Source organism: Echiichthys vipera (assembly GCF_963691815.1).
Source record: "Echiichthys vipera genome assembly, chromosome: 9".
Lineage (NCBI taxonomy): Eukaryota > Metazoa > Chordata > Actinopteri > Perciformes > Trachinidae > Echiichthys > Echiichthys vipera.
Window position 1 is genome coordinate 2382944 of NC_139834.1, and position 27500 is coordinate 2410443.

Sequence of the window (27500 nt, forward strand, 5' to 3'; positions counted from 1 at the left end):
TGCAGAGCTGCAGACGGACATCCAGGAGCTGACCAACGACATGGATGGAGTGAAGATCCCTTCCTGGAGTACCGCACCTACACCATGAGGGTGATGTTCCCCGGGATCGAAGAGCATCCGGTCCTCAAAGAGCTCGACGTACGAACGACACACACACACACACACACACACACACACACACATCACAGCGTCTCTCATGGCGCCCTCCCACTGTGCCTCCGTCCCGTGCCCCGTGCTTTAGGGTCCTTGTCCCCCCCTCCAGGCCCGTTTGTACTCACACTACCTGGGCCTCGGAGAATGCTTCTTGCTGCCTATACGTCATCACGCCGTAACACGTCACACGCATTGATGACGTCATGGCGATGCGTGGCTTTGTTTCCAGATCTTTCCGTAGACCTCGGAGTTTTGTGCGTCTTGTCGACTGTTTTTGAATCTTTTCATCGACCAAATCTGCAGTAAACACTCCACCTCCGCATCACACCAACGTGAACCTTTCACCACCATTGTTTGAAATGTCCGCGCATGGTCCCTCCTTCTTTTTTCTACGTCCCAACAGGCGCACAGGAAATGACCTCAGAACCGCCGTAGGCCTCGTGCTCGTACACGTGCGCACGCTCGTGCTCGTACACGTGCAAACGTGCTTTACTAAAGCCCACCTCTCCCAAACGGGCCGTGGACGGCAAGCGCGCCGCTCCTAGACGTGGTACGGTTGCACTCACACTGGTCAAAGGAACCAGACTTTAGCCGTGAAACGTGTTTGGGCCCGGTACGGAGGCACAGTGGGAGTGCGCCCTTAGAGGGTTTTTACCACTGGTATTTTATAATGCCTCAGTCCCGGGGCTCTGAGGTGACAGTCCTGGGTCTCTGGTCCTGGGTCTCTGAGGTGACGGTGCCGGGGCTCTGGTCCTGGGTCTCTGGTCCTGGGTCTCTGGTCCTGGGTCTCTGAGGTGACGGTGCCGGGGCTCTGGTCCTGGGTCTCTGGTCCTGGGTCTCTGGTCCTGGGTCTCTGGTCCTGGGTCTCTGAGGTGACGGTGCCAGGGCTCTGGTCCTGGGTCTCTGGTCCTGGGTCTCTGAGGTGACGGTGCCGGGGCTCTGGTCCTGGGTCTCTGAGGTGACGGTGCCGGGGCTCTGGTCCGGGGTCTCTGAGGTGACGGTGCCGGGGCTCTGGTCCTGGGTCTCTGGTCCTGGGTCTCTGGTCCTGGGTCTCTGAGGTGACGGTCCCGGGTCGCTGGTCCTGGGTCTCTGAGGTGACGGTGCCGGGGCTCTGGTCCTGGGTCCTTGGTCCTGGGTCTCTGGTCCTGGGGCTCTGGTCTTTGGTCTCTGAGGTGACCTTGTGTGTGTCCCTTTGTGTTGCAGTCCCCCGCTAACGTGGAGAAAGCGCTGCGTCTCTTCAGTCAGCTGCTCAACAACAAGATGTTCCTGTTGACCTTCATCCACACTCTGGAGGCTCAGAGGTCGTTCTCCATGAGGGACCGGGGGAACGTGGCCTCGCTGCTCATGGCCGCCCTGCAGGTACGCCTCATACACACCTGCTTATCCATGTGTGTTATTACACGGTACTAATAGTTTTATTGGTGGTAATAACTGTTAATAGGTGTTTTATTGGTGGTAATAACTGTTAATAGAAGTATTTAGGTGTTAGCATCAGTTGATAACTGTGATAACTGTGATAAACAGTCAGTGATGTGATATGTGTGTGTGTGTGTGTGTGTCAGGGTCGTATGGAGTATGCTACAGTGGTGTTAAAACAGCTGCTCGCCGACCTGATCGAGAAGAACCTGGAGAACAGAAACCATCCCAAGCTCCTGCTGAGGAGGTCAGTGCACCGCCTTTAACCTTTGACCTTTGACCTTTAACCTTTAACCCCTAAATGGACCAATAGTGATGTTTGTGTCGCATCACATGGAACCGCAAACGTATTTACTGATTTATTATTGGATTGTGGATCGAGCGTAAGACCTGACCTGTGTGTGTGTGTGTGTGTGTCTATGTGTGTGTGTGTGTGTGTGTGTGTGTGTGTGTGTGTGTGTGTGTGTGTGTGTGTGTGTGTGTGTGTGTGTGTGTGTGTGTGTGTGTGTGTGTGTGTGTGTGTGTGTGTGTGTGTGTGTGTGTGTGTGTGTGTGTGTGTGTGTGTGTGTGTGTGTGTGTGTGTGTGTGTGTGTCTGTGTGTGTGTCTGTGTGTGTGTGTGTGCAGGACGGAGTCTGTAGCAGAGAAGATGCTGACGAACTGGTTCACCTTCCTGCTTCATCGCTTCCTCAAGGTAAGCTGTCGACCGCGTGACCACGACCGACCGGATCAGAGCTGCACGCCATTTATTCACTGCAGATGAAGGAGATCGGTCAAACCAGGATGATAAACTGTCTCTCTCTCTCTCTCTCTCTCTCTCTCTCTCTCTCTCTCTCTCTCTCTCTCTCTCTCTCTCTCTCTCTCCCCCCCCCCCTCTCTCTCTCTCAGGAGTGTGCGGGCGAGCCTCTCTTCATGCTGTACTGTGCCATAAAGCAGCAGATGGAGAAAGGTCCGATCGACGCCATCACCGGAGAGGCTCGCTACTCTCTGAGTGAAGACAAACTCATCAGACAGCAGATCGACTACAAGCAGCTGGTAACACACACACACACACACACACACACACACACACACACACACACACACACACACACTGTCACACTAATGTAACACTTGATTAAAGTCTAATAATCCATCGAGACAGTTTTTTTCCCGTGTATAAACGATTAACGGAGAAATCCGGGAGAGTCGCTAACAGCCGGTTGTTGCTAACATCGAAGGGTGAAGGCATTCAAAGGTCTTTTTTAACCACTAAGGGCGCCCTCCCACTGTTCCTCCGTCCCGTGCCCCGTGCTTTAGGGTCCTTGTCCCCCCCTCCAGGCCCGTTTGTACTCACACTACCTGGGCCTCGGAGAATGCTTCTTGCTGCCTATACGTCATCACGCCGTAACACGTCACACGCATTGATGACGTCATGGCGATGCGTGGCTTTGTTTCCAGATCTTTCCGTAGACCTCGGAGTTTTTGTGCGTCTTGTCGACTGTTTTTGAATCTTTCCATCTGTGACCAAATCTGCAGTAAACACTCCACCTCCGCATCACACCAACGTGAACCTTTCACCGCCATTGTTTGAAATGTCCGCGCATGGTCCCTCCTTCTTTTTTCTACGTCCCAACAGGCGCACAGGAAATGACCTCAGAACCACCGTAGGCCTCGTGCTCGTACACGTGCGCACGCTCGTGCTCGTACACGTGCAAACGTGCTTTACCAAAGCCCACCTCTCCCAAACGGGCCGTGGACGGCAAGCGTGCCGCTCCTAGACGTGGTACGGTTGCACTCACACTGGTCAAAGGAACCAGACTTTAGCCGTGACACGTCCTGGGGCACGGTACGGAGGAACAGTGGGAGGGCGCCCTGACTTGCAGAAAGTGACGGAGGTGAAGTTGTGCCGTTTCGGAATAGAGACGTTAGCTTAACGCTGACTGGCGTCCATTCTTTGTGTGTCTGACTTTATTTGAGTTTTTGTTTCATTTGAAAAACATCAGAACTTTTCAGCTCTTCACGTCTCGATCGCGTCTTTGTTTGTCTGGATTCTTCCCGTTTGTCCGGGACGCAGAAACTCCGGCTGCATGATTAACTTCTCGTGTGTCCGTCTGTTCAAAGGGGTGAAACTCACTGTCACCGAGGACGCCGCTGCAGCGGAGCGCGGAGCCGAGTCGGCAGATGGTGCTTAACAGTTCATCCGTGCGCCCGCGACAGAAACTAATTATCCTGGTGATAAAGAGTCGGGAGCAGTCGTTTATGTGACGGCGTAAATCAGAGCATTATCATAACTCCACTGTGTTTAACGCTAACGCCACGTCGTTAAGCGTGTTCATCATCCATCAGCTGTCTCTCTGCGCGGACGCCGCGTTTGAATGTTCAGTGTTTGTCCTGCTGTTGTTGTTGTTGTTGTTGTTGTTGTTATTAGTAAAAACACAGTCTGACTAACAAACACAGACTGTTTCTGGATGTTTATTATGCAAATTAATGTTTATGTTCGAGTCCGAGCGCAGACGTCTTTGTGTGTGTGTGTGTGTGTGTGTGTCTGTGTGCGTGTGCGTGTGCGTGTGTGTGTGCGTGTGCGTGTGCGTGTGCGTGTGTGTGTGCGTTGTATCCAATTCAACAGCCGGTCGATAATGATGTTTCCCTCACTGTGACAGCAACGTGGTTCTCACACACACACACACACACACACACTCTCTCACCCCCCCTTTCCACTTTGTATTAAAACGTCTTTATATTTATTTCTAACCGTCCTCCTCGTCCTCGTTCTGTTCTGTTGCAGCAACACGCCGCCACATTTGTTATTTTTCTTCTTCTTCTTCTCGTTTTTTAATTTGAAAGTCGAAAAAAACGGCGGGGGTTGCTTAGCTGCAACCGGCGACCTGATTGGTCAACAACACACATCACTTGCTCAGTGTTGTGTTGTCTTATTGGCTACACGCCAACGTGGCCGTTAGTGACAGTTTCACCCGCCAATCACAGAAGTTACCCGCATTTGGCGTGTGGGCGGGGCCAATTTCACGTCCTGGATGGGACTGTAGATGTGGGCGGGTGCAGTGTGGCGACTGGTTTACAGAAAGAGACCAGGACCAAATAAAGTTACAATAAAACTACAACCACTGATGTTCTCAGAGCCGCCGATATGTCCGTCCAATCACCCAACCCTGGCTGGCGCCGTACCCAGCAGAGCAGCATCGCCGTCGATCATTTATGTTGTCGTTTGCGTTTGTACTCATCTGTTTTGTCTTCCTCTCAGACTCTGATGTGCATCCCTCCGGAGGGCGAGGCGGGGACAGAGGTGCCGGTGAAGGTGTTGAACTGCGACACGGTGACTCAGGTCAAAGACAAACTTCTGGACGCCGTTTACAAAGGAATCCCGTTCTCGCAGAGACCTCAGGCCGACGACATGGACCTCGGTGAGTGTTTTCATCACAGACGCGTCACGTTAAAGTGTTTTTGTGTCTCAGGTTGAGCTCCAAAACAACATTGTGTTGGATTTGGAGTTCCTCAGGGCTCGATGCTTGGTCCCCTGTTGTTCCTGATGATGTTTGAAAAGTGTTTCAGTCGACCCCGCTCTCCCCTACTGTTTATTCTGCAATATAAAACCTAAAATCTCCCGTGTCGTGTGTTTGCAGAGTGGCGTCAGGGCCGACTCACCAGGATCATCCTGCAGGACGAAGACGTGACCACCAAGATCGAGAGCGACTGGAAGAGACTGAACACACTGGCGCACTACCAGGTACTCGAACACGCGACATTAAAGCAGAAATGAAACACATTTAAACGCTCGGATCAGAGATTTGAATCTGCTCTTGCAGCTTTGCATGCTGGGACGTCTTAGCCTGACTCTCGCCAAAGGATCATCCATCAGGGACGCTCCACAGGAGAGGGATTTTGGGTCGGGCGGATTATTTTCGTAGACATGACGAAGCAGAGAAGCGATTGTTTTGATTCGCGTGGAGGACGTTTGCTGCGTTGCCTTTTATCCGCAAATTTTCCGATCATTTACCGACACTGTGCCGATTGCACCGCTGCTTTATCCGAGACGTCGGCTGCTCTGTTTGGGTTTCCCTGCGTCGCTCTCATCAGCGTCACGGGTTGGTGGTTGGATGCGGACCGGCGCCGCTGTGAACCTTTTGGCTCAGCTGCCAAGAGGTGATAGAGCCATTTAGAGGTTTTTTTACAATACTTTTAAAGTATAGTGTAAGAACCTGCGTTTGTTGTTTAGGAGCACCTGAGCGCACCGTGAGAAGCTGCTATTGTTGCTGATTAGAAGCACCTGAACGCACCGTAAGAAGCTGCGTTTGTTGTTTAGGAGCACCTTCAGCGCTGCACACTACAAATCACCGGTTTAGCGCTAACGTTTGCTACGTCATGATTCATCATTTTATAGCTACTACAATGTTTTTCTGTGTCATGCATAATTCATTGCACAAACACGACCATCGGGACAAAATTTTACCCATTTACCGTCCAAAATGAAGTCACCAGGGGAAGATTTTAGCGTATTTGGAGAGTGGAGACCTCGAGTTTACAGCCCTGAATAAAGATGACAGACAAGTGGTTTATCCAATCATATGCAAGGATGGTTGATAGGCCCCGCCTCCTGAAACACCTCTCCAGACGGATGAGGCGGGTTAGGGACGTCTGTCGTTCACTGGTGAACGAAGTCTTTAATAAACGAACGTATCGCATCATCACTGAATATAACCATCTCCAAAGGTGCAGCTCTTTAAAAAAAAGTAATTATTAAACATTTTCTCATATAAAAAGCTTCTAAATAAAATGTGGAAAAGGGGGAAATTGTTGGCAGGAGTTCAGTCGCGCTTCACGGTCTTAATGTCACAGGATTCACACGTCAGCGTTAGTGTCAAAGTGAGTTTAAAGCAGCTCTCTGCAGATTAAAGGCTTACAGCGAGAACACATTCTCTGGTTAAATGAAGACGCCGGCAGGTCGTGCAGTCAGTCTCTCTATCAGCCGCTGCAGCGACTCCAGAGAGAGTGGATCCAGATCGTGGACGTGATAAGAACGGAGCGTGTGGACGGATAATTAGTCCGCTGAGTGACGGAGCGATCGGCTGATGGACTGATGAGTTGCTGTGTGTTCCCAGGTAACGGACGGCTCTCTGGTGGCGCTGGTCCAGAAGCAGGTTTCTGCGTACAACATCGCCAACTCCTTCACCTTCACCAGATCCCTGAGCAGATACGGTACGGAACACACACACACACACACACACACACACACACACACACACACACTTATCGACTGTCAGCTGATCACCGGTCAGATACGTTTATCTCTCTCTCTCTTTTTGTCCTCAGAGTCGTTACTTCGGACGTCCAGCAGTCCTGACAGTCTGAGATCCAGAGCTCCGATGATCACTCCGGACCAGGAGACAGGTACTGCAGCAGTGCTTTCATTTGTTGTTGACATGGGCACCTGAACGCACCGTGGGAAAATGCGTTTGTTGCTGATTAGGAACACCTGAACGCGCCGTGAGAAGCTGCGATTGTTGATGATTAGAAGCACCTGAACGCACCATCAGAACCTGCGTTTATTGACGAGGAGAACCTGAACGCACCGTCAGAAGCTGCATTTGTTGTTGACGAGGATCACCTGAACGCACCGTCAGAAGATGCATTTGTTGTTGATTAGGAGCACCTGAACGCACCGTTGTTAGCGAGGAGCACCTGAATGCACCGTGAGAAGCTGCGTTTGTTGACGAGAAGCACCTGAACGCACCGACAGCTACCACAGCGTTTCCCTGGATTTTAAAGACGCGTGTGCGATGAAATCGTGGTCATCCATCCCAGAATAACGGAGCGGTGATGTGTTTGTGCTTTCAGGGACCAAACTGTGGCACCTGGTGAAGAATCACGAGCACAGCGACCAGAGAGAAGGAGACCGAGGCAGCAAGATGGTCTCTGAGATCTACCTGACCAGACTGCTGGCTACCAAGGTAACACACAGTTCCCTCTGCGTTCATTTCCTGTCCCCTCTGCTGTCGACTCTCTAAACACAGAGACAAACAGGGACATTTAATCAGAACCAGAACCAGCTTTATCGGCCGAGTGTGTGCACGCATACAAAGAGCCTGAGCCGTCGTTTTACACACAGAAATAAAGAAACGTTTCCTCAGGCTGTAAAAATATTCTGTGTCTGGACGTTTTGCAAGATACAGGGTGTCCCAAAAACATGTATACACACTTTAGCAGCTGATAACTCAATTTTATATATATATATTTATCTATATATTCATATATATTTCATGGGGATACCTAAAAAGCCTGAGACCTGCAGCAGTGGCTGAATTGAGAGCAGCCATTGAACATGAATGCACTCAAACACCAAGGGAACTGTTTGGTGACGTGTGTGATTCCAGTGTTTTGCGTTAAATTAATTTTAATAAACACACTTAAAGTGGAATTGGTCTTTTTCGGCACTTATATACATCAAATAAACCACGTTTTTTTTCGTGTATGAACAATTAACGAACTGGTTGCAGAGGTAGCTAACATGCTAACCTGCTAAGATACTGTACACAATGTAAGAACTGGTTACAAAAGGTAGCTAACATGCTGACCAGCAAATATACTGTAAAATGCAATGTAAGAACTGGTTGCAGAAGTAGCTAACATGCTAACCAGTTAAGATACTGTAATACACAATTTGAAAACTAGATGGAGAGTGAGCTAACATACTTACTAGCTAATAGACTATAATGCGTAACTTGCTAACAAGTTTAATAACTTGATGCGATTTCAAGGAGCTGCATGGTCAGGTAGCTAACGTGCTAACCAGTTAATTACCAAGCTCACACACCATTAGCTAGTTTATGTGTAACCACTTATACAGAACACGCTGTGATTTACCCAAAACAAACTTGTTAAAACTAAAAGCTAAATCACCAGAAAGTCCTTGTTAGTGTCACAAATGTACTCCATCAGTAAGAGAAGTAACGAGACCTTAAAGTTAAATAAAGGCTAACTTTCATCTGTACGACATAAATCATATTAATGAGTGTTGAGGACTAATAAGGCGATCGCCTGATCGGACACTTACTTAAAGTGTAATTGGTCTTTGAACTATGAACGGAGAAGTCCCTGAGAGTCGCTAACAGCCAGACGTGGCTAACAGTGATTAGCTCGGGGCAGCACGGTGAAGGCATTCAAAGGTCTTTTTTAACCACTAATGCTTCTGAAAATAGCAGCAAACCTCTGCAGCAGCATTTTACACATTCGACCTTGTTTGTTTATGTTTTTTTTGCTTCAAAAGTGAGACAGTTAGTTTTTAAATTAGTAGTCGTTTGAATTGTTAAAATCCCATTCTTTGGTCCTCCCACCACCAGGGGACGCTGCAGAAGTTTGTGGACGACCTCTTTGAGACGGTGTTCAGCACCGCCCACCGGGGCTCTGCTCTCCCATTGGCTATCAAATACATGTTCGACTTCCTGGACGAGCAGGCCGACAAACGGCAGATCACAGACCCGGACGTCCGACACACCTGGAAGAGTAACTGGTAAGAGAACATCCGGCGACGTCTCTCAGGACGCACGTACAGAGACGGTATAAACTTTGAACCAATCCTTCCTCTCTGTGTCGCCAGCCTTCCTCTCAGGTTCTGGGTGAACGTCATAAAGAATCCTCAGTTTGTGTTCGACATCCACAAGAGCAGCATCACCGACGCCTGTCTGTCGGTCGTCGCTCAGACCTTCATGGACTCCTGCTCGACGTCCGAACACCGACTCGGCAAAGACTCTCCGTCCAACAAGCTGCTCTACGCTAAAGACATCCCCAACTACAAAAGCTGGGTGGAGAGGTACTTAACGTGCTAACATGCTAAGATACTGTAATACACGACTTAAGAACTCGCTACAGAGGTAGCTAACATGCTAACCTGCTAATATACTGTAAAACATCATGTAAAAACTGGTTGCAGAGGTAGCTAACATGCTAACCAGTTACTATAATGTAAAACACAACGTAAGAACTGGTTACAGAGGTAGCTAAAATGCTAACCAGCTAGTATACTGTAATACACAATGTAAAAACTGGTTACAAAAGGTAGCTAACATCTTCACCAGCTAATATGCTGTAATACACAACTTGAGAACTGGTTACAGAGGTAGCTAACATGCTAACCAGCTAAGATACTGTAATATAAAACCTAAGAACTGGTTACAGAGGTAGCTAACATGCTAACCAGCTAGTATACTTTAATGCATAACTTGCTAACTAGTTTAATAACTTGATTTGAAGATTTCAAGGAGCTACATGGTCAGGTAGCTAACATGCTAACCAGTTAATTACCTAGTTCACACACCATTAGCTAGTTCATGTGTAACCACTTATACAGAACACACTGTAATTTACCCAAAACAAACGTGTTAAAACTAAAAGCTAAATCACCAGAAAGTCCTCGTTAGTGTCACAAATGTACTCAATCAGTAAGAGAAGTGACGAGACCTTAAAGTTCAATAAAGGTGAACTTTCATCTGTACGACATAAATCATATTAATGAGTGTTGAGGACTAATAAGGCGATCGCCTGTTCGGGCAAAGCAAAAAAATGACACAATTAGCATTTGCAGACTGAGGTAATTATCTGGATAAATTAACCTTAAAGCTTCACATTAGTTTGTTGATACGAGTTACAAAGTTCCAAGTTAGAGACTGTGTGTGTGTGTGTGTGTGTGTGTGTGTGTGTTTGTGTGTGTGTGTGTCTCTGTGTGTGTGTGTGTGCGTGTGTGTGTGTCCTGCAGGTACTACAGGGATATTGCGAAGATGCCCAGCATCAGTGATCAGGACATGGACGCCTACCTGGTGGAGCAGTCCCGTCTTCATGGCACCGAGTTCAACACACTGAGCGCGCTCAGTGAGCTCTACTTCTACATCAACAAGTACAAGGAAGAGGTGAGGGGGGGGCGGGGTTTCATGTCCCGGTGACATCACGGTTAGAGAAGTTAGTAATTAATAGAAAAAGTTGCCAATTTGCTTCTTGAAATAAATAATCTTCAAAAAATGATCTTTTTTCGGTAACCTGACTCCTCCAGATGGATTGGTTCGCATTTTCTCTTTGGAGATCTTTTGGGGAAGGGGCGAAAATACTGGTTGCTGATTGGATACCTCGCTCTGACATCTCTCCTATGCATGTGCATAGGACCTGTTTGTGCATGTGTGTGTGCTTAAACAACAAAAAGAGTGAAAAGTGGATGGGGGTAATAAAGGCGAGCCTTCTTTTCTTTCTTAAACCATCTGTCTATCACCAACATACGGGCCAAACCAACCAATCAGATGACTGAAGCGTGTGACGCGCTAACAGCGTTAGCAAATGCCGTTGCTATTGACGGTAACTTGGCTATTTAGAAACGGTGTCTCTGTGCAGGATGTTACAATTCTCCGTGGTCTGCAGGGTTTTAACTTAACCTCCTAGTGTTGGCTCGGCTCGCTTAGAACCTCGACCCAGGCGGTACTAAAAAAAAAGTACCAGGTACTAAACACAACTTTTGCTAATGGAAAACCAAAAGTCGATTAGAGCAGAGCTGTGGCGTGCGGTGAAAGACACGGCACCAGAGTTAACAGCACCAGCACTGAGCAAGTATCAGATCATGGTGCTGGATGAAACGTTCAGAGATTGCCAAAGTTATTACGGTTCAGCCTGTTCACTGATAATCCATCCAACAGTTGCAGAGACGCCCATTGATCCATTTTCCACCACTTTGTCAGGGGTCGCACTGGCAGCAGATTAAGTAAGAAAGCCCAGAAGTCCTGCAGGATCCAGAGACACTCTCGCACCAGATGGGATATTTAATCCCTCTAGCGTGCTCTGGGTTCAGTTGGACATGTCTGGAAAACCTCCAGAGGGAGGCTCCAGGAGGCGTCCGATCCGATGATCCGATGCCCAAACCACCTCTGGCTGAAACCAAGGAGGGGCAGTGGTTCTACTTCACGCTGCCTCTGAATGTCTGGAGGGTGAGCCCAGACTCCCCGCAGACGAAACTCATCCTGTCTGCTCGTATCTGTGATCTCATTCGTTCAGCCACGACCCAAAGCTCATCACTGACGCTGAGGGTTGGAATATACGGGTGAAACCAGAGCTTTCAGAGACTCAGGGCCGTGACTCACTCTGTGTTAACCGGCGGAGAACCGTGACCTCAGACTTGAAAGGGCCGACACTCATCCCGAGTTCACGCTCGGCCACAAACCACTCAGACATTTCACTGGAAGCCAAAACCGAAAACCTCATGGTGCCACTAAACGAGAGAACAGGGAATCACTTAAGTCTTTAGGATCCATCATTAGGACCAACAACATGAGACATTTAAAGGTTGAATCTGTAGAATGAGCAGAACAGCCCCATCTAGTGTCTCAAGATCGTGAACAACAAAAAATAAGTCCAGCAGTGGGGTTGCCAGGTTGGTCAGACCCGGCCCAGTAGCTCCAGGAGACCGGAGTCTGTTTGAGCCTGTTTGAACCCGTCCCCTCCAGAAAACCACAGCATCAAAACAAGGATTAGAGGAGTTTGACTGACAGTTAGCGTTAGCCGTTAGCGTTAGCCGTTCCAGCTAAGTGCAGATGAAAGTGATGTTAGCATCAAGGAGCAGCGTAGCCATGTGGGCGTGCGTTTGAATGGCGTTCCTCTCCTTTCTCTCAGTCCATGGAGTGAATGCTCGGCCTATAGTGACTCTGGTTGTTGCCCGTCTCCGCTCACTCAGCTGCTGGGACAAAGAAGCAGCTGCAGGATCGGCTAACTCCATTTCACCCAGTGCCAGCCTACAGTAGCTGCACCCAACAACAGACAACCCTGGCAACCAGCAACGCCCAACGCTATTGGCTGCTACCATGGAAACACAACGGGACAGAAAGTCATTGTCAAACCGTCAAAAAATGTTAAAAAATTAATTCCAAAAGCAATTCTTTCATTCTCTACCCCTCAAAACGCCTCGTGAGCGTAAAGATTCTACATATTCAACCTCTAATTTTAAAGTGTATAAAGGCTTCTGTGGACCGGTAAAGACCAACCCTGGTTTTCTCTGTAGGCGCCGGTTTGATGTGTTCTGTCTTTCCTCCTCCGTCTCTGCAGATCCTGACGGCGTTGGACCGGGACGGTTACTGTCGCAAACACAAACTGAGGCACAAACTGGAGCAAGCCATCAACCTGATGTCTGGGAGCAGCTGAGAGGAGGGGAGGGACGAATGGACAGATGGACTGATGGACGGATGGATGGATGGGTGGATGGATGGATGGGGGGAGAAGAATGGGGGAGGGGAAGTGAAGACATTTTGTTTTTCTGAACTGTTTGAACAGTCAGCTGAACCGCTCAGCGTTGGACCGAAGTGACAGCCACAGCTCCGGCCCCTCGAGCAAATCAATCCATCAGCGATTTCGTTGTCAATTTGATTGATTGATTGATTTGAAGACTGATTACCTGGCAGGACGGGACCCCCGCTACCTCCGTTTGGGGGTGGGGTTAGAAAATCAGTTTCCAAACCGATCTGGATACATTTACAACGCGACTTCAACGTCTACCGGAGTCCAAAAAAAATAAACCTTCAAGATGCATCCTTAAGGTTTGGACTTTAAATGAACTGCAGGTGTTTTCAGGGGTCCAAGTCAAAGGGGGCGTGGCTGCGGAAAAGTTCTGGAAGACTACGCTAAAGACTGAGTCGGGTTTCACCAAACAAAAGGGTGTGACGTGAGGACTCATCGACCTGACTTCAGGATTCCCAGCCTGGTTTGGGAACTTACTAGAACGCCAGGTTGAAGAGCGAAAGGTCAAGTCAAGTTCCCGTCACTTTGTTCTGGTCCCAAGGATCTGGGGACCGAGGTGATGACGACAGAAGGTCACAGCGACGACCCTTAAGAGCCGCGTCGTAGTCGAGACATATCGGGCTACGTGCGGAGGCGTGCCGCAGGAGTAGGGAGCCTCTTTACCGATGTCGTTGTTTTGGGCCGTTTATCCTGACCTTCGAATCCCTAACTCTGTGCGGGAGGAAGGATCGACCGTAAGAAGACGGGGTCGAGCGTCAGGAAGCATCGAAGTCGGACGTGTCGGCGAAGGAGTCCGGAGGTCGTCTCAAGCTTTATCGAAGGAGAAGAAAGCGAGTGAAACGGAAAAAACGGACGACTTGACCTTCGAATAATCACTGGGAAAGACGTGCGATCCAGGTGGAAAACGCCCGGAATTCGTCTTTGCCGATAGGGAAATAAAGACTCTACGAGACGGTTTGACTTGACCTCGACTGTTCGGCCTCGTCAGGATCTAGAAGTTTCTAAGCTGCTGTATAACCACTCAATGTTTTTCTCTGGACAATCACTCTGTACCACAGCACACTGAGCCTGATGCCTACCGACCGACCGGTACCTGTGTCCATTAACCCGTCCTCTCCTCCCGCCATCTTTGTTTCCTCTCCTCCCGCCATCTTTGTTTCCTCTCCTCCCGCCATCTTTGTTTCCTCTCCTTCCGCCATCTTTGTTTCCTCTCCTTCCGCCATCTTTGTTTCCTCTTCTCCCGCCATCTTTTTTTCCTCTACTTCCTCCATCTTTGTTTCCTCTCCTCCCGCCATCTTTGTTTCCTCTGCTCCCGCCATCTTTGTTTCCTCTCCTCCCGCCATCTTTGTTTCCTTTCCTCTTGCCATCTTAGTTTCCTCTCCTCCCGCCATCTTAGTTTCCTCTCCTCCCGCCATCTTTGTTTCCTCTCCTCCCGCCATCTTTGTTTCCTCTCCTCCCGCCATCTTTTTTTCCTCTACTTCCGCCATCTTTGTTTCCTCTCCTCCCGCCATCTTTGTTTCCTTTCCTCCCGCCATCTTTGTTTCCTTTTCTCCCGCCATCTTTGTTTCTTCTCTTCCCGCCATCTTTGTTTCCTCTCCTCCCGCCATCTTTGTTTCCTCTCCCCCACCCCATCATCTGGCCGTCCTATTGGCCAGGAAGTTTCTTTAGTAACGTACTGCCCGACCAATCAAGACTGTGGAAATTTCGCCAGAATAATTAAACAGAAATGAATCCAGAATTACATTTTGAATACATTCCAGCGCAGGCACACGGGGCGGCTCTGTAAATACGCAGGTCGACACACTCGCAAAAAATCTTTCGGAAGTAAAGAAAAACCGACTGAAGCGGCGTCTACCCGGCGTTGTTTTCAGGACCAGAACGACCTGGAAGATTTTGTTCTGGCTTCAGCGCCGCTCGGGGTAAACGTCGACGCTGGTTGGTGCAGATCGCTTTATTGTCGGACCTTGCACACACACACACACACACACACACGTACACGTACAGCCATGTTTTACAGCGCCATGCTAACCGTGCCCAGGGGGGAAATACTGTGCAGTGCTACAAGCCCAGTGCCATGTAAAGACCGGACCGGATCACGTCAGAACGGGACCGGACTCGGACCAAACCCGGATCAAAAAACAAACCTGGAATGGAGTTTTTTTTAACCCGGATCGGACTCAAGAACTTTTAAGACTTGTGGCCAAAATTGTAAACAAGAACAAACAACAAAAAAAAAAAAGAGAAAGAAAGATAATAATAATAACGACGACGATGACGATAAAGTATAAAAGTTAAAAAAAAGAATACAAAAAGAAAGGATAAAAAAGAAATATTGAAATGTTAACATGTAATAAGAACTTTGTGGATTTGACAGTTTGGATTTTAAGCAGCTGAACTTGTATAAAGCTGAACATTATGCTACATCAGAGTCTGGAGGAGGAGCGAGAGCCACGAGACGACGGATCAGAGCGACACTGAGCCGGGTCCATCCTCACACCGTCACACCGAACCGGACCGGATCCACCGGACCGAACTAAAGGAGCTGAACCGAACTGTTCTGTGTGTCGACGTGGGAAAACAAACTGGACTTTTTGGTGCTTTTTCTTTTTTAAATGCCAAACTGAATGTTTGTTTGAGCAGGAGTGGAGTGTGCGGGATGGTCGCCCGGAGGTTTCGGAGGCGTTTGAAGGGGTTTGATTGTTGCATGTTTGGCCTCGAACGGGGTCTAAAGAAGCGTGAAGGGTCACTGCTGCTCGGTCTCAACCCTACAACAGTTTATCAGGGGCCGTATTCACAAAACGTCTCATCTCAGCACTATCTTCTCCTTAAGGCTCATTTCTGCTCCAATCTGATGCATAAATAGAGATGTACGTTATCCGCGTTCTAGTCCTTCTGACCGACGCCAAGATCGCCTGAGCTGCACCAACTTTGGGCCTGATCCGCACAAACACGGGTGTTTTTGAAACCAAACTTTTATGGACCCCGGTTAAAAAATAATGTCTCCGTCCACATGAAACCGCTAAATCAGCCTCAAACAATGTTGTGCACTTGTCAAAGCAGCAGAGGACGATAGCGCTCCCAACAGGAGGCCGTTTTAGCCAATCACAAGGCTGGAAACATTCGTACGTGAAAAACAATGGCTAACGGACGAAAGTGAAACAGAGAAACAAACGCTTTCAAAAACACCCGCGTTTGTGTGGACGGCCCTTAATCTGCATGGACATTGGTTGGGTTTCGTATCGTTGGTGATGCGACGGCGTCCCTGAACAACTCTACCACGTTCTTAATGGCGTCCCTGACCAACTCTAGCGTCTCCATTAAGGCCGTACCTTTTTAAAAGCTCCGTCATCACGTTAGGAACGACTCTGAGCCTTAACACGTTGGTGAATACGGCCCCTGGACAGTAGGTGATGTATTTGTGCAGACGAGGGGTTCGTACCTGCGTCCACCTGCAGGCATGACGTTGAGTTAAGAAACTGTGAGTGAAGAAACTGAACCAGGTGTGATCAGGTGGTTAAATGTTCCCCCTTCACAACCCTTTTCTCTGCGGTGGAACGTTTTCACTTTGAGGTCCGTTTTGGGTCTCGATGAAACGTTAAAACGACGACATTTGACTCGTCTCAGCTCAGCGCGACACTTCTTAAGCCCCATAGGTTGATTTTTATCATTGCTTCACTAAACCTTCAGCGTTTAGACAGTTTCTCTGGTGGAGCCACCCACAGAAAAGACACAGAAAAGCCATTTATTCATGTAAGAACCTGCTTTTCTCACTGTTGCATCATGTCAGACTCTTACGTTTGTGTTTAAAAACAACACTGTGGACATTTCTTTCACCATTTTCTGACATTTTTTAACCCGAACGACTCATTTGGTCTCTAAAATAGCGTGAAAAATCTTCATTTCACTGAGATAATCAGGGGTTTGACAAATAAGACGATTAAAAGGTCAGTAGTTAGGATCATTAGCCGCAGCCCCACCGAACGACCTCCGCGTCTCCAGTGAAGGTGTAAAAAGAAAAACCAGCGTCCCGTCGACGTTTAGTGTGAAAACGTTCCACCGCAGCCGAAGCGTCTCTCTGTGGGCTCTCTGCGACGCCATAACGCTACAAAGCACCTTTGATTTTCATTTTGTCGCTGTTGTTTCACTGTCGTTTGAATCTACGGGGCCAAAAAGGACCCGAGTGAGGAAGAGGAGGAGGAGGAGGATCCTGATAAAAGACTGCCTTTAAGATGATTAATTATAGAAGAGGGAGGGAAGCCACTACCATACCAACACCACTGTGTGTGTGTGTGTGTGTGTGTGTGTGTGTGTGTGTGTGTGTGTGTGTGTGTGTGTGTGTGTGTGTGTGTGTGTGTGTGTGTGTGTGTGTGTGTGTGTGTGTGTGTGTGTGTGTGTGTGTGTGTGTGTGTGTGTGTGTGTGTGTGTGTGTGTGTGCGTGCGTGCGTGCGTGTGTGTGTGTTGCAGTGGAAACTCAACCATTAAATCACTGATCGTATCTGCAGCTCAATTAAAAATCTTTTTCTTTACAGTCGCACCGTTTAAATCGGACGATCGGTATCTTCTTCCTCTTCTTCTTCTTCTTCTTCCTCCTCTTCTTCTTCTTCCTCTTCTTCTTCTTCTTCTTCCTCCTCTTCTTCTTCTTCTTCTTCTTCTTCTTTGACCCTTTGGATCTGACATTGCCCTTTAAACTCAAAGTCATCAGACGCGTCTTTGATTGCGTCATCGTCGCCGTTGTGCTCAGAATTTACCTTTTTCTTTCACGTTACTGTCGAAGGGGGGGGGGGGGGGGTTTGAGGAGCGGAGGAGTCAGCGACTGAAGAGGGGGAGGAGGAGGAGGAGGAGAAACCAGCGAGCATCCCAAGAGGACGTAAAGAAAGGCGAGAGCGAGATGCAGAGACGAGGTAGAGAAGCAGGAAACGCCCGCTGCATGCTGAGAAGTGAGGAAGAGGAGGAGGAGGAATAACTCCTGGATTGCAGAGATGAGAGTGTGGAGGAAGAGTAGAAGAGTGCAGGGAGGTGAAGAAGAGGAGGAGGAGGAGGAGGATGAGATGCAAAGAGCAGAACTAAATGGAGGATGAGGATGAAAAGGGGAGGTCAGGTTGTGTTTTTGCATGCTGAAGGGAGAGGAAGGAGGACGGACGGAGGGAGGAGACGCCGGCTGAATACTGAGAGCGGGAGAGGAGGAAGAATACTGATCAGGGAGGAGGAAGACGGAGGCAACGTCATCCATCAAACCGGCCCGCGAGGGGAGAGAGGGGAGAACACGACGACGTCTCCTCCTCCTCCTCCTCCTCCTCCTCCTCCTCAGTCATGCACGACGTTCTTTACATAAATACCTTTTTTTATGAAGCGGAAAAAAACGTTTAAAGTAACGAAACACGAGCAGAAATATTCACGACAGCTGACGGATCTGTGTCTCCAGACGAACTTCCTGTTTAACTCCAAATCTAAACGATGGTTTAATGTTCAGAGTTCATTTAACGGAGTTAAACTAAAGTCTAACTTCTGATCTTTGACGCCAAATATCGATTTAACGTCCTGATTTAGCTTCGTGTTTAAGAGTAGTCAAAAGGACGCTAACATGCTAACACGCTAACATCGCTGAATTAAGGCCCATTCCCGTCCTACGGTTAATACGGATTCGGACCCTTTCATCCGGTCCCGGGGGTCGTCTCGTCCCGTCAATGGGTCCGTCATCTATGAGCTTACGAATCAGGACGAAACGGAGCAATACGGGAAATCAAGGCGGCAAAGAGTCAGTCCAACCGTACGTGAAAATCAATAACTGCGCAAAATCTGTTGGAGAAAATCCGCGAGTAGTTGAGCGGGTACATCCGCCTTTATGATGCGACCGCGCCGGGCCATTGGTGCCGAACATCGAAGGTAGCAGGGGACATCCTAAAGTACAGGAAGTGCCTTTCATCATTCAGCTCTCATCGGCGAAGCCACCGCCGCGGAAACGTTTTGCGCCTTTTTTTGCAGATTTCGAACGACAAACAGCGAAATCCTCTCCTCTACAGACGCCATGTTTGTGATTATCGGTAATTAACGACACGGCGCCGCCCTCTAGAGCAGTGGTTGTCTGTGACGCACCACCTCAGTAAATATCAGGTTCTCTCAAGAACCCGCACGAAGACCGACGTTCAAATTCACTGTTCAGCGACTGACAGGAAGGTTCGTTATGTGCCGAGAGCTCAGGTGTCGTATCGGCGCTGATATCCAGACGCTTCAAAGTTCGTTCCCCGCTCTATTTTTAAAAGATATCTCTTCACTTTCTCTCTGGATCAAATGTTGAGACGTCTGAGCGACTGAAATGTTTTGGTTCCAGGGAACGGAAACCTCACAGATACAGTTTGAATCTGTCCGGGGCAAATCGATGCTTGGATGGTTTCCCACTGCAGGCAGAGAGTGTGTGTGTGTGTGTGTGTGTGCATGTGTGTGTGTGTGTGTGTGTGTGTGTGTGCTTGTGTTGTCTGTACACACATTTTAAAATCATATCCATCCTCTGAACACACACACACACACACACAAAGCTGGGAGGAGGTAACTGAGACTGAAGAGACCAGTGGGAGGGGCCGGGTCTAATTCCTGGATTAACAGACAAAACAATTGGATTGATACCTGGTTTTAGATGCAGTGTCCATCCATCTGCACACACACACTTACACACACACACACACACACACACACTCACACACACACACGACTCAGAGTTTTTAACGTTCTCCGGCGGTGAGATATTTATTGATTTGTTTTTTTCTTTTAATTTATTTTTTACGATGAGTTTTATTTATTGTGGGAGGAAGTAAACGATTTAATGAGTTTGTACAGCGTTAAAGAGAGAGACGAGCTCGACGTCATACTTTATTTACACACACACACACACACACACACACACATATTTGAACACACACCATGTACTAAAACATCCATGAGCAGGCTGGGAAACGACCACCGACTCTGCAAAACGGCCCCGTCGCCCGTTTCACCTGTACGTCTTTTTTGTTTCAACTCGTGTGTTCAACACTTTTACACGTCGTCGTGATCAGCGGACTTAAAGAACTTCCTGTTTTGTTTATTTATCAGATCTTTGAACATTGGACCTTTCAATTGAATCCACATTAAAGACGTGGAGCTGTAATCTGAGTCGTCTGGTTGGTCGCTTCCCATCCCGTCCACGTTCAAATGCGTCGATTTGTCCGATAGCGAAGGCGTTTGCAGATCGATGGATGGATTTGATGGATCAAAATCATCCAACGGACGAACGTTGGGAGGAGTCGATCGAGTCTTTCGTCTCTTAATCCAGACGATGTTTGGAGGAGTTTATCAGCAGAGAGGGGAGCAGGGAAACGGGGGCTTCCCATTGGACCAAGAGCTGATCCCTGTTGGTGTAAAATTGAATTCCTCTAATTTCCCTTTGAATATGAATCGAAGTTGATGTCACGTGATCATAGTAACCAAAAAATACGCTCTCAGTAGAGATTTATCAGTGATTTCAACCTCAGAATGATGTGAAATCTGATCTCCCATTGGCGTAAAAGGACGTTTCTCCCATTTATGTTTGGGATTTTTAAGAATCTCCTTTTAAAACTAGTGGAAGTTTCAGAAGAACTACTGGAAATCTGCCACTGAGCAGCTAAAAGAGTATTATACCAATTGTAAATGTATTTTTTTCTTTGAATCTCCCATTGGGATTAAGTGGCAGTTGCATTTCTATGATCCTGCAATGGAAATATCCTTTTAATGGATATTTAGGAACTGCAAACCAATGGATCCATTGATTTCAACCCCACAGTGGTGTGATCTGATCTCCCGTCGCTGAAAAAAAGGGATTTTTAGGAATTCTTTTTGGATTTGTCCCATTTTAACTGGAAGTCAGTCAACCAGCCTCCCGTTGATTTGATGTTATACCGATGTTAAAGGTCACCCGTTGGTATAAAACATATCTGGGAAGTTGAATTCATGTGATCCGCAACATCAAATTTAATTTTCGGTATCTACCCTTTGAAATCTTTGGTAGTTGCATAATCGGGGGTTATACAACAACCATGAAAATGAACCTATCAACCGTTGGTTTCAGGGGAAATCAGAAGAGTTGAATGTTGAACCAACAGGAGATTAAACTCGTGGGAATGTTCCTTTGTGGATTAAGTGAAAAGATGGATAATCAGATTAAGAATAAAGTGGCTCTGCACTGATCTCTCATTGGAAACCCATGGGAGTATGCTGACCCCGCCTCTCTGTTAAGCCCCTCCCACCCCTGCAGACTCCTGACAGACGGTTGGTTTACTGACAGAAGTGTCGAGTCGACAGCCAATCCCAGCCGGCTTCATTGTACCATAGCAACAGCGAATCACTGGACTCCCCACAGAGCTGACGGGAAGTCGGATGTCTTTATTGTACCATAATATGATTATTATTATAATGATTATTATTATTATTATTCTGAGCCGGTGCTTCTCAGCTGCTGCGGGATCCTGAATGCCGCCTTCAAATAAACTTAATCTGTGAAGCACTTTTCTGAACAAAGTCCCGGGCCAAACGCCCAGACCTCCGCCTGTTCCTCATTCGGGGCACCGAGCTGCCGGTTGAGAAGCACCGCTCACACTGGATCTTGTGTCTTAGTTCAGGATGGGATTGTTCATTCAGGCGGCGCTTCAGGTGCTGCAGGCGTCGGATCACGAGGCTTCATGTCCAATTGTTAACACGACTGCCTGTTATTGGCGTGTACATGATGACATCACAGCGCCCAGTTCCTCCCAATTCACCATTGAAGCGTCACGATCCGCCTCCCGCTTCACCTCGGCACTGCCGTTCATTCACTCTGCCTGGATCGACTGAAAACGCAGAAACACACATCGCCTTGATGCAGCGCTTTCCAGGATGTAGTCAGGGCCCATTTTTTGATACCATTTGCCATTGCCTTGTTTTTTATTTTTTTATTTTTGCTGAGTTAAAAATGTAATGATGATGAATCTTCTTCATGTAATAGCCTGTGTCAGTTTTTATACCATTGCCATTGCCTTCTGCTGAGTTTGTATATTTGTGTGATTTCACTAAAGTGTAATGGAAAAGTTGGACTCAAGTTTAAGTGTGTTTTTTCTTAAGTTACGGTTATAATCTGTATTTTAACAGTGCTGACGCCTCCTCAGTAGGTTCTCTGCTCGTCTGTAAGGTGACTTTTCGTTCGATGTCCCTCTGCGCCGCCATCAAGTGCTGGCAAGGGTACAGACTAATTAATGGAGAACAATGATCCAGGCTTTGCTGAGCTTATCAGCAACTGCAACAAAAGAGCCGTTATCACAGGTTGTCATTATCAGGAAATGCACTTGATTAAAACACACCGGAGACAGACGGACGGACAGAAATGAGCTCATGAGTTCATGAATCAGCTCTGAGCAACGGACTCGACTGAATGGACCGACCGGGCACAGACCCCGGGGCCCAAACTACCAGGTCCGGGGCCCAACTCACAAAATGTCACTGAAAAAAAAAACACACAATGATAACAAAGAGTTGCTAAATGACCAGAAACATACACAAAACAACTTCAAACAACAATAAATGACTGAAAATAGAAAAAAACATTCAAAAACTTAACACATAACGACCACAAACGACCAAATTCAACAAAAGATGCAAAATTACTTTAAATAATAGATGAAAAAACACCATAAAAGATGAAAAGTTTCAAAATAGAAGCAAAAACACCATAAAAATGCAAAACAACTAAAAAAAGATGCAAAAACACCATAAGATTCAAGATTCAAGAATCTTTATTTATCCCGAGGGAAATGATTTTGCAACAGTTTCAATACAAAGGCGGAAAAGGATCAGAGTAACAATAAGCATAAAAAGATGAAACTACTTAAAAAAGATGCGAAATCACAAAAAAGACGGAAAAACACCATAAAAAGATTCAAAATTACTAAAAAAAGATGGAAAAACACCATAAAAATGCAAAGTTACAAAAAATAGATGCAAAAAACACCATAAAAAGATGCAAAGACGGAAGAATCCCACAAAAAGATGCAAAATGACTTCAAAAATAGATGCAAAATGATGCAAAATTACAAAAAAAGATGCAAAAACACCATAAAAAGATGCAAAATGACTAAAAACATAGATTAAAAAAGATGCATAATTTAAAAAAAGACGGAAAAGCACTAAAAAATGCAAAATTACCCAAAAAAATGCAAAAATTACAAATAAAAAAAAATAGTAGATGTAAAACAGCACAAAAAGATGCAAAGTCAGAAGTTGACCAGCACTGCTGCAGGGCCGACTGATCCACTCTCCTTCAGAAGCCTCAGGCCGGCTCCTCATGCAGGCGTGGAGGCCCGGTCCATGATCAGCCACGGCCCGGTCCATGATCAGCCAGGGGCCCGGTCCATGATCAGCCAGGGGCCCGGTCCATGATCAGCCACGTGTGCACAGGAGAGGAGGTCTTGTCCCGTCTGCACCGGAAATCCCCGAAACTGTCGTCAGAGTCTGAACTCAGCGCTCGTTAACGTGACGAGCTGCAGAGACAACGAGTTAAAGACCGAAGCTTTCATTTGATTACTGTGTGTGTGTGTGTGTGTGTGTGTGTGTGTGTGTGTGTGTGTGTGTGTGTGTGTGTGTGTGTGTGTGTGTGTGTGTGTGTGTGTGTGTGTGTGTGTGTGTGTGTGTGTGTGTGTGTGTGTGTGTGTGTGTGTGTGTGTGTGTGTGTGTGTGTGTAAAGCCCTGACTCAGACTGTGCTGCCAGTTAACCAGCTGCCCACTCAGCATCTACAGGTGTCACACACACACGCACACACACACACGCACACACACACACGCACACACACACCACTCTCCCAAATTAACAGTTAATCATAAACTATATAAAACGATGAGTCATGAGTTTCCTCGTCTCTGCTCCACACACACACACACGCACACACGCACACACACACACACACACTCGGTGGCCTCAGTCATCAGTTACTCAGACTTTCTGTCGGATTCACTCGCGAACGCTTTTTCATCCTTTAAAACATGAATTTCAAAATCAAACTACATGAAATTTTCAAAGTAAAAGTCGGACTATTTGCAGATTGAGGGCGCACTCCCACTGTGCCTCCGTACCGTGCCCCAGCACGTGTCACGGCTAAAGTCTGGTTCCTTTGACCAGTGTGAGTGCAACCGTACCACGTCTAGGAGCGGCACGCTTGCCGTCCACGGCCCGTTTGGGAGAGGTGGGCTTTAGTAAAGCACGTTTGCACGTGTACGAGCACGAGCGTGCGCACGTGTACGAGCACGAGGCCTACGGCGGTTCTGAGGTCATTTCCTGTGCGCCTGTTGGGACGTAGAAAAAAGAAGGAGGGACCATGCGCGGACATTTCAAACAATGGCGGTGAAAGGTTCACGTTGGTGTGATGCGGAGGTGGAGTGTTTACTGCAGATTTGGTCGATGAAAAGATTCAAAAACAGTCGACAAGACGCACAAAAACTCCGAGGTCTACGGAAAGATCTGGAAACAAAGCCACGCATCGCCATGACGTCATCAATGCGTGTGACGTGTTACGGCGTGATGACGTATCGGCAGCAAGAAGCATTCTCCGAGGCCCAGGTAGTGTGAGTACAAACGGGCCTGGAGGGGGGGACAAGGACCCTAAAGCACGGGGCACGGCACGGAGGCACAGTGGGAGGGCGCCCTGAGAGTCGCTCAAACTCAAACTGAAGCAGGAAAAAGAAACACAGACAGTGGAAATGATGATATGTATTAATGATGAGGCACACACAGACACACACACACACACACACACAGACAGACACACACACACACACACACACACACACACACACACACACACACAGTAATAGAATATTCTATGTGTCTGTATCTGCTGCATGACCTCATCGTTAAACTGTACGATGATGTCATGACTCAGAAGCCTCAGGAGGGGAAACCAGACTTCTGCTCGTTCTCTTGTTTTCTCTCTCAGTGACGATCAAACGTCTCCGTCTCCGTCTCACTCGGGTTCTGGTTCTGGTTCTGGTTCTGGTTCTGACATTTTCGTTTCACTGTAAATAAAGACGGAGATGTTGTAACTGAAGCAGAACCGTCTGGAGCGCCCCCTGGTGTCGGGCTGTGGCGACGCACGTATCCGTACCGAACCGTCGCGGTACAGGCGCCTCTGGACGCAGTAGCAGCCACCATCCAGGTGTTACTATGGTTACTGGTTTCAACAACCCCGACCTGGGAATTCAGAAAGGACCAATGCCAGAACCGGAGTTAAACGCTGCAGCTGCGATTATTTTACTGTGCGTTCGCACCGAAAGCGATGGAGGCGATGAAATCGTCACGCTGCGATGACGCTTCGGGCGACGCCTTCTCAGCGATGCGATGAAGCGATGAAGCGTCCATCGCCTCAAGCATTATTTTGCATCATAACAAAAAAAAACGTGTCTTTACTTGCAGCTTTAGATGTTTTTGACGCACAAACCGGAGCTGATGACATATTTTTGCGTGGTTGCGTAACTTTATTGTTGTGACGGATGTTTGTGTCGTGAAGCGTTTTCAGGGATAAATGTTAAAAACGTCGTCCGTCGATGGAGTCACATTGGGTTTTCAGCATCAGGGAACTGTAGTTTTATCAGCAGGTAACAATACAACAACAACAACACACACATACCCTCTCTCACAAGTACGTGTGTGTGTGTGTGTGTGTGTGTGTGTGTGTGTGTGTGTGTGTGTGTGTGTGTGTGTGTGTGTAACTCTGGGACTGCTGCCCGTAAACTCTCATTAATTTGGTGGCAGGCGGCCCGTTGGACTTCACACTGAGAGTTAAACCGTCTGCTGATGAAGCTGCGTTCAAAAACAAAACTGTTCAATCGGGTTCCTCAGGAGAGTTTGTGCGTTGGCGTTCTCAGGTGTTTGTGAGGACCGCCGTTCACACACGGGAGAACAAAGACGGACGCACCTTCAGCGCTGAAGAGTCTTTAAAGAGCTGCTGTTATTCTACTTTTCAGGGTCGTGTTCGGGTTTTTGGGTCATTCACGGCCGGTTTACATCCGACCCGTCACGTGTGCTGCAGCTCCTCTGCGTGGAACGCTCGGTCTACCATGTACGGCATCAGTGACCGCGTCTAGAGACGAATCCGGCGAAGAACCGGGAGTGAACAAGCCGCCATAGCTGCGGTGGCGTCTCCCCTCAGTATGAACGCAACATTGAATTGGAGCTGTGATTAGAAGTGAAACCGTTTCTACATCCTTAACAAACCTTTACCTCATGAAGAGCGCCCCTGTCTGAGGCCGTACGGTCTACATGGATTCAAACCTTTACCTCATGAAGAGCGCCCCTGTCTGAGGCCGTACGGTCTACAGGGATTCAAACCTTTACCTCATGAAGAGCGCCCCTGTCTGAGGCCGTACGGTCTACAGGGATTCAAACCTTTACCTCATGAAGAGCGCCCCTGTCTGAGGCTGTACGGTCTACAGGGATTCAAACCTTTACCTCATGAAGAGCGCCCCTGTCTGAGGCTGTACGGTCTACAGGGATTCAAACCTTTACCTCATGAAGAGCGCCCCTGTCTGAGGCTGTACGGTCTACAGGGATTCAAACCTTTACCTCATGAAGAGCGCCCCCGTCTGAGGCCGTACGGTCTACGCGGATTCAAACCTTTACCTCATGAAGCGCGCCCCCGTCTGAGGCCGTACGGTCTACGTGGATTCAAACCTTTACCTCATGAAGCACGCCCGTGTCTGAGGCCGTACGGTCTACGCGGATTCAAACCTTTACCTCATGAAGAGCGCCCCTGTCTGAGGCCGTACGGTCTACAGGGATTCAAACCTTTACCTCATGAAGAGCGCCCCTGTCTGAGGCTGTACGGTCTACAGGGATTCAAACCTTTACCTCATGAAGAGCGCCCCTGTCTGAGGCCGTACGGTCTACAGGGATTCAAACCTTTACCTCATGAAGAGCGCCCCTGTCTGAGGCCGTACGGTCTACAGGGATTCAAACCTTTACCTCATGAAGAGCGCCCCCGTCTGAGGCCGTACGGTCTACAGGGATTCAAACCTTTACCTCATGAAGAGCGCCCCCGTCTGAGGCCGTACGGTCTACGCGGATTCAAACCTTTACCTCATGAAGCGCGCCCCCGTCTGAGGCCGTACGGTCTACGTGGATTCAAACCTTTACCTCATGAAGCGCGCCCGTGTCTGAGGCCGTACGGTCTACGCGGATTCAAACCTTTACCTCATGAAGAGCGCCCCTGTCTGAGGCCGTACGGTCTACATGGATTCAAACCTTTACCTCATGAAGAGCGCCCCTGTCTGAGGCCGTACGGTCTACAGGGATTCAAACCTTTACCTCATGAAGAGCGCCCCTGTCTGAGGCCGTACGGTCTACAGGGATTCAAACCTTTACCTCATGAAGAGCGCCCCTGTCTGAGGCCGTACGGTCTACGCGGATTCAAACCTTTACCTCATGAAGAGCGCCCACGTAGACTGCACGGCTGTAACCACGGTTCATCAGCAATACACACACACACTCAGTGTCACCATCTATAACCCACACACACTGCTGACTCAGCCTCGTCATCATTTCTGTCCCGTGTGGTTGCCGTGGTGACCGCATCATGTGATCGATATGCGAGCCGAAGCGGATCGATTGAATCCTCGTCTGTTTCGCTTAATTGATTGATTAGAAGCT

General features: G+C 48.1%; 2 protein-coding genes across 2 annotated transcripts in view; one reads left to right on the forward strand and one right to left on the reverse strand.

Moving 5' to 3' along the window:
* Positions 1-12730, forward strand: part of plxna3 (plexin A3) — a gene marked incomplete at its 3' end in the record, with an annotated part of 77865 nt that extends 65135 nt beyond the window's left edge. The window contains 15 exon segments of the mRNA XM_083920443.1: positions 8-53; positions 56-138; positions 1357-1512; positions 1716-1816; positions 2195-2261; positions 2456-2602; positions 4809-4968; positions 5188-5291; positions 6664-6760; positions 6875-6952; positions 7400-7512; positions 8902-9071; positions 9159-9371; positions 10314-10464; positions 12635-12730. Of these exon segments, the coding sequence (XP_083776569.1) occupies positions 8-53; positions 56-138; positions 1357-1512; positions 1716-1816; positions 2195-2261; positions 2456-2602; positions 4809-4968; positions 5188-5291; positions 6664-6760; positions 6875-6952; positions 7400-7512; positions 8902-9071; positions 9159-9371; positions 10314-10464; positions 12635-12730 (1782 nt within the window).
* The window catches only part of slc6a8 (solute carrier family 6 member 8), a 111453-nt gene continuing 91785 nt past the window's right edge, over positions 7833-27500 (reverse strand). Inside the window, exon 14 of the transcript XR_014593355.1 lies at positions 7833-7847. The gene's annotated coding sequence lies outside the window, so the exon portion shown is untranslated. The remainder of the gene's footprint in view (positions 7848-27500) is intronic.